The sequence below is a fragment of the Eufriesea mexicana genome, unplaced genomic scaffold (genome assembly GCF_001483705.2).
Source record: "Eufriesea mexicana isolate 0111107269 unplaced genomic scaffold, ASM148370v2 scaffold2716, whole genome shotgun sequence".
Classification (NCBI taxonomy): Eukaryota; Metazoa; Arthropoda; class Insecta; order Hymenoptera; family Apidae; genus Eufriesea; species Eufriesea mexicana.
Genome location: NW_016910782.1, coordinates 398,033 through 405,393, shown reverse-complemented (window position 1 = coordinate 405,393; position 7,361 = coordinate 398,033). Strand labels below are relative to the sequence as shown.

Here is a 7,361-nt window from a genome sequence, read left to right as displayed (position 1 = left end):
CAGTCCTCATTCGTATACTCCAGATTTCTGCAATATTATTTTATTTATTTACTGATTATTTATTATTTAATTCGACCAATCAACGAGATAACAGTCCTCATTCGCATACTCAAGATTTCTGCAATATTATTTTATTTATTTACTGATTATTTATTATTTAATTCGACCAATGAACGAGATAACAGTCCTTATTCGTATATTCCACGTTTCTGCAGTATTACTTTATTTATTTACTTATTATATATTATTTAATTTGACTAATTAACGGGACAAGAGCACAACGCGATAGCAACGAGGAATTATCATAAGGAGGCAGCCCAGGCTCGTACATCTTCCTCGCGACTATGATACAATTTCAATTGACCTATGGCCCCACTCCGTGACCTCCCCTCGCACGACGTGCAGCCTTCTGTTAGCAAACCGTGGTCGTCTTTCGTTCACTTCGCAACGACCGTCCATCGAGGATGAACCGAGACAGTGTGTTCCTCTTTGCCATCCTGTTCCTGGCCTTGTCCATGGCCTACGCGGAACTCGTGCCGTGGCGGGAATGTGTTTACCCTGATCGTGAGTATCGGTCGTTCGATTATTCGAACAGTGATCAGTGTCAGGTGTGACATGGTCCAATTGTTGGGTAAATCGCTTCGATAAATCTCGATACTATTCGTTGCCGAATGTTACTCGATGTTTGTGCTGACACTTCGCTACTCTTGGTTCACTGTTCTACGTGACGCTCATGTCACATAGAGAAGTGTGATGAATCAATTTTTGCGGGATCTTGATGTGACAGGTTTATATGACATGGCAATTACGTCAAGGAAATGTAATAATTAATTTCTGATCATTTTGAGGAGTTATTAACGCAACAGTTGGGTCCATGTGATGTTAGGGTTAGATGAGAGAAGTACTGTAGATCAATTTTGTTAACTGTTTCCAAGATCCTCAATGACATTGTTGGATTTATGTGACGTTGATATCACGAGGTGAATCAATTTTTAATCATTTTTGTGGACTCTTATGTTGATTTGTTGGTTTGGGGATACTGTTTGAAGCTGAGCAAGTATAGTGAAACGCATATGTATACTCTTCCAATTACTGACTTCAAACGATCTCTACCTTTTTATAGTAGAAATTTAAAAATCCGCGTGAATTAGAGTATATATCATACTAAGTAAACTTTCAATCTAAATTATTATTATAATTATACAGTAAAGAGAATTGCAGTGTCAAATGTCTCTTGCCATAGATTGTAAAGAAAAATGTGTAAAATATAAAGTAAAAAGATTTATTTAAAAAATAGGAATTTAGTCTAATAAAAACATAAATTGATCTAAGTTGTCATGAAATTAGATTTTTAAGTTACATTATTTATTGTAATTCTTATTAAGCTACAATTTCATATAAAGATAATTGTTTTCTGACATACATATATCTAAAAAGAGGAAGATTAAATGATTAATTAAATTTTCAAGATACAAAGTAGAGATAACCAAGATACTTTAATCTGAAATACTAACGTGGATTGTAAGTTACAAGCACAGAATCTTGTTTTACATCTAACATGACAAATACTCAAGGTTCGAAGATTGCACGTGCAATGCTTTCTAATTTTAATGAATGAATTGCTTACTATCTGTCTTCAAGAAAAGTTTATTGATTATGTAAAGTAATGGAGTAGTATGCCAAATTAATATTATTATATATAATGCTTGATGATACTGAGAATTAATAAATCAATCTTTTTGGAACAATAGAATTTTATTACTATTGCATTAAATTGATAGTTGACATAAATATATTACATATACATACAATACAATATATTACTTATTTATAAATGAGAGATTTTATTTATTTAAATTTTAAATTAAAAAATAATGTGCAAATTTATTATCAATGAAGTTCGTTCAAATTTTCTAATTTAATAATAAATGAAGATGTGTAAATAGGAATTATGTATTCAAGTATTATATTTTTCTTAGTTTCTATAAAATTTGTTATCTTAAATAATAAGAAAAATTGCATACATTTTCATTTAGAAAATTTTATATTAATTTCTCTTGGAAAATATTTATTTACTCTTCAACTTTGATGTCTAATGGTTCTATTTACTATTCTATTACATTACAATTATTATTTATTACCTATTCAAGAAATATTAAAATATTAAGTTACATTATTGAATATAATTTTCTTTAATATAATTATATTTTTAAATATATTTTTAAATATACGTATATACTATTGAAATATAAGGAAAAGTAGTCGGTTAATTAAGTAGCCATATTTCAATTTCAGTAATTGCCAATAATATATAGCTTTAATTATCTACATACTGAATAAGTTTCTAATTAATTATGTCATAAATTCTACCAAAATATTTAATAACATAACAATATGTTGTATAAATGCATTTATCATTCAAGTATCAAGGAAATATTCATTGACTAAAAAATACAAGAAGACATCACCCTCGTAGCACAGTGATAAAACGTGTAAAAGTATCAACGAGTAACGGTTGTCTTGATAAGTTTGTAACGCAATGAATTTATTACGCGTATGCTGCTTGAGAAGCATCATGCTCAATTACTATTAAATGAAATTTTTTAATTCAAAGTGATTCATTTACAGTTTCTAAATATTTTGCATAACATAGTAGGCAGAAAATTCTTTTACTTTATAGTATTTACATCAATTACTTGAACTATAGTTATTTATATATAGGATTATTTCAAATTTTTTAATATTCAACTAAAAATATTTCATATTTTATTATTTCAGCAATTTTACAATCGTGAATTATATTATTAAAGATATTTCATAATTCTTCATTTTAGATATTTATTAAATGTATTATCCATTATAATTTATTATTTATTACTAATAAAGAATAATCTATTTTATATAATAATCTTTTACGTTAAATTTCTAAACGAGAAATACATTAAATTACAATGCATTTTAATAACTTCTTCATAATTTCAAGAAAGAATTTTTTTGTTCTGTTATCTATAATAGTATGGTATTTAAAAATTCTAATTTTTTAATGCTAATTAGTAACATATATAATATTAATAAATAATTGATAATTAACTCAATTTTTATCAGAAAATGATGAACTTCTCTGTAAATTAGAAGCATTAACATTGAAATTAATTTTGATTTAAAATGTTATCAGCAACCACAGTGTTAAAACTTTATTACACTATAGCTTTACAATTAATAATTTTTATATTTTGTTTTGTTCCACATAAAAAATTGCAATATGTATTTTAACCTTAATCCATTACATACTTCAATATAATATTACGATAGTGCAGTGCGAAATAAATATCAAGCCACTACAAAGCACATTTTTGTAAACTGCCTTAAATATATTGTTTTCTGAAGATTCTAAAAGACTTTAAAATATGGAATGAAATTAAATTCTCTGTAACATAATATTACGATAATAATATTACAATAATGCAATGCCAAATAAATATCAAACCACTACAAAGCACATTTTTGTAAACTCCCTTAAATATATTCTGTTTCCTAAAGATTCTAAAAGACTCTAAAATATGGAATGAAATTAAATGCTCTGTAATATATATTTATACTAAATTATATTACTTACTTGCAATTCATACTATAGAAATAAAAATATAATGCAATATATAAAAATACCAAAGTCATGTTAGAAGTTATTATTACATATTTCGAGGTTATGAAACCACATGTTATTGTGGTTATTATTAATCACAGTGATGTATATAATTATTCATATATACAGTTACAATGTATTACTCCCGTACTTTACGTTTCTTATTTTTATTATTAATGATACTTAAGTTTCATCGCATAATTTGTAAGCAACAGTATTATAGGTGTGAACATAGGCCTATATCAAATTTCTCGACTACATCACGTGTGCAGCTATCATTTGTGCAACAGGAAGAGATGTGATAATCAGCAAAAATTATTTATAGACATAACATACATATCACTAACCAGTTAATCTTGGATGTATATGGCCTTTTATATTTAAGCATATGACAATTTAATAATAGATTAATAGTATATTTTAATATATATATACTTAAGTAATAATAGTATATTCAATATATATAATAGTATATTAATAGTAAATAATAGTATATTTTATTATATATACTTTGTTGACTGGCAATTTTACACAGAAACTATGTCATGTCACTGGCTATTATTTTGTAATCCAATCTTCAAAATCACTTTCACACGCAATATTCTATATCATCCTGGGTTTCATAGATTGAAATAGATAATGCAAGTGCAATGACGAGTTAACTCGTCATCGGTCAACAATGTGTTAATATATGAGATGACGAGGATATATAAATTTTTCTACTTCTTCGAGTTTTAATGAAAAATTTTGTAATTGGAAAATTGTTTCATTGATCATTTTTTTAAATAAGATGAACTACTTATGAATTAAATGTTTAACTTATTCTCTCATCTTTCTGTAATTACATAAATTATATTATATATATAATATAATATATTAAAATATATTATAATATAAATTACTAATTCAAAGATAAATTTTTCGGTATTGTGATTATGTAATAGGACAACAGAATCTAATAATACTCGTAGTTACTTTATAGTCTCCTAATAAGAACAGAAATTATACCCAGAGTAATTATTTTTCTTTCTTTTTTTGCAAAATATAACGTTATCAACATTGATCAAATTTTTCCTATTTTTCTATTAAATTACACAGTTTCTTAATATGTTGTAGAATATTTATATTCTACTTTTGCATCGAATTATTTACATTTCCTTCTCATCTAATGTCATTAACTATATACTCCTAACCCTTTGCACTCGGCGATTTTTTGGCTAAAGAAGAATAGGAGTTCAAAGATTTTCTGTTACAAAGCTGACGATATTTTTCTCAGCAGTGAATAAGAAGTCGTATGATAATTAACACGTAGAATTATTTGATTTTGATACCTCGCGCACCGTTACATTACCCGAAGTTTGACATATTAATGAATATCGAGCTTCGAAATTTTATCAAATGGCGACTGAAGGGAGCCTCCCGAGTGCAAAGGGTTAATATTATACATTTCTGGAACTTTTCTGACACTGGTATTGGCAGCTAGTTTCCTACATTTCTTCTTTAACCCTTCGCACTCAAGGGGTGACCCTCAGTCGCCATTTAATCAAAACCTAATTCGATGTTAATTAATATATCAAATTTAAAATTATTCAACGATGCGTGTAATGCCGAAATAAAATAATTCTACGTCTTAATTTGCATACGATTTCTTATTTACTGTTTTATAAATGTCGTCAACTCTATGGCAGGAAGTCTTCGAATTACTATTTTCCTGTAACGAAAAATTCGCCGAGTGCAAAGGGTTAATATTACGAGCAAATTATTCAGGCATATTATGCCCATTTCATACTATACTAATAAAGAAAATATGCTTCTGCAATAGTAATAGAACATTGGGACAGTGGAAAAATTAAATGGTAGTCTATAATATGTAATCAACAGCCAAACAGCAATAGTACAATAGCTGAATAGTTGAATAATAGTTGATAATTATTGAATAGTAGCTGAATAGTAACCAAAAGTAGTTAAGTAGTTTTCTAATAGTAAACGAGTAGTAGTCGAAAAAGAGTTGAATAGTAGTTGCACAATCATCAACAGTATTCAAATAATAAACATAATACTCGTATAGTAGCTGAATATCGATAGAACAGTAATAGAAAAATAGTAGTAGTAGTAGTAATATAATAGTAGAAATAGTAATATAATAGTAGTAATAGTAATATAATAGTAGTAATAGTAATATAATAGTAGTAATAATAGTAACAGTAATATAATAGTAGTAATAATAGTAACAGTAATATAATAGTGGTAATAGTAATAATAGTAATAATAGTAACATGATATGTAGTTATTGTGTATAGTTAAATACATAAATTATAAAATTGATTACACCGTGAAATATATTTAATCGTAAGAAACTATGCTCTTTTCACAGCCAATATCACGAGTAAGTGTACCATTCACGAAGTATACATAGATCCCTGCAAAGAAGTTGCAGAAGGGAAACCATGTAAGATAAAAAGAGGAATTACTGGAAATATGACATTCCACTATACACCTGGTAAGTATTATATTATTTGAAAAATAAATATTAAAAATAGCATTTGACAATTTTGTGTCATGTATTTTATTTCAAATGACCAATTATTCGAATTCAGTGTGAATCATATAACTCACCCACAATAAGCAATCTCTGAAGTTTGTGTTCCTCAAAAAAAAAATATTTTATACTGAAATTGCTGAAATTGCAATTGGTATTAAAGAAAACATGTGACGTTAAAATAATTTTTTGAAATAATTTATTTGTTTATAAGACAAATTATTTTTTGCAAATAAATTTGACAAATAAGACAAGTAAATTATGTCTTTATTTGCTTAAAGTGATTTTGAATTTTGCCTTTTTGGTTGAGTATTTAAAAGAATAGTTGTAGACTAGTTATGTGATTCGCCCTGAATTCGAATAATCGGTCATTTTTATAATCATAATTTGCATAATCGACTACAATGCACACATAGTACAATTTGACTGTACTACCTTCTTTTATAATACTGATTCCACGATAACGTGAACCTTATACGATATTAGAATGCGTAATTATTATAAAAATTCAAAAATATTGTCAAGGTTTATTTTTCACGTGAATTCATTTATTACGACACAGAACAAAAAATTATATATGTTAATTTGCTTCTGTTTTTATTTTGAATGTAGTAATAATGATATATAGGTAATTAGCGTTTAATATAATATTTATATTGATGAAAGAATAAATATTAGAAATATGCTATTTTATAGCTGTAGCAGTAATGATATATAGGTTCAATATGATATATTAGCGTTCAATATTATATTTATATTGATGATGGAAAAATAGGTACTAAAAGTGTGCTTCCTTATAGCTTTTTCGTCGGAGGAAATGCAAGGTCGAATATTTTGGGCAAGTGAGGTAATGGATATTCCATTTTTGGGAATGGATTCTAATGCCTGCTTGTCAACTACCTGTCCGATCGAGGCAGGCCAAAGGAATATGTACCACGTAGAAATACCAATTTTGAAAAAATACCCTGTTGTAAGTACACATAAATTAAATTAGTACATCCTACTCAATAAACTCATAATTATTGTTAACTGCTTTTATACATTCCGTTGACTTAATATTAATTTACAGTTTATAATTATTTATTATTTTCAAATAGTTTCAATTTCAAATATTTTTAATGATATTTCTCAAAAAAATTCCCAAATTTTACTGTATTGTAAATTTTTCTTATATTATAT

At 26.7% G+C, this 7,361-nt stretch overlaps 1 protein-coding gene across 1 annotated transcript in view; it reads left to right on the top strand.

The window, feature by feature from the left end:
• The first annotated feature begins 436 nt into the window (after positions 1 to 436).
• Positions 437 to 7,361, top strand: part of LOC108550399 (MD-2-related lipid-recognition protein) — a 7,880-nt gene continuing 955 nt past the window's right edge. The window contains exons 1-3 of the mRNA XM_017904139.1: positions 437 to 564; positions 6,018 to 6,143; positions 6,983 to 7,152. Coding sequence (XP_017759628.1) covers positions 465 to 564; positions 6,018 to 6,143; positions 6,983 to 7,152 — 396 coding nt within the window. The 5' untranslated portion in view covers positions 437 to 464. The remainder of the gene's footprint in view (positions 565 to 6,017; positions 6,144 to 6,982; positions 7,153 to 7,361) is intronic.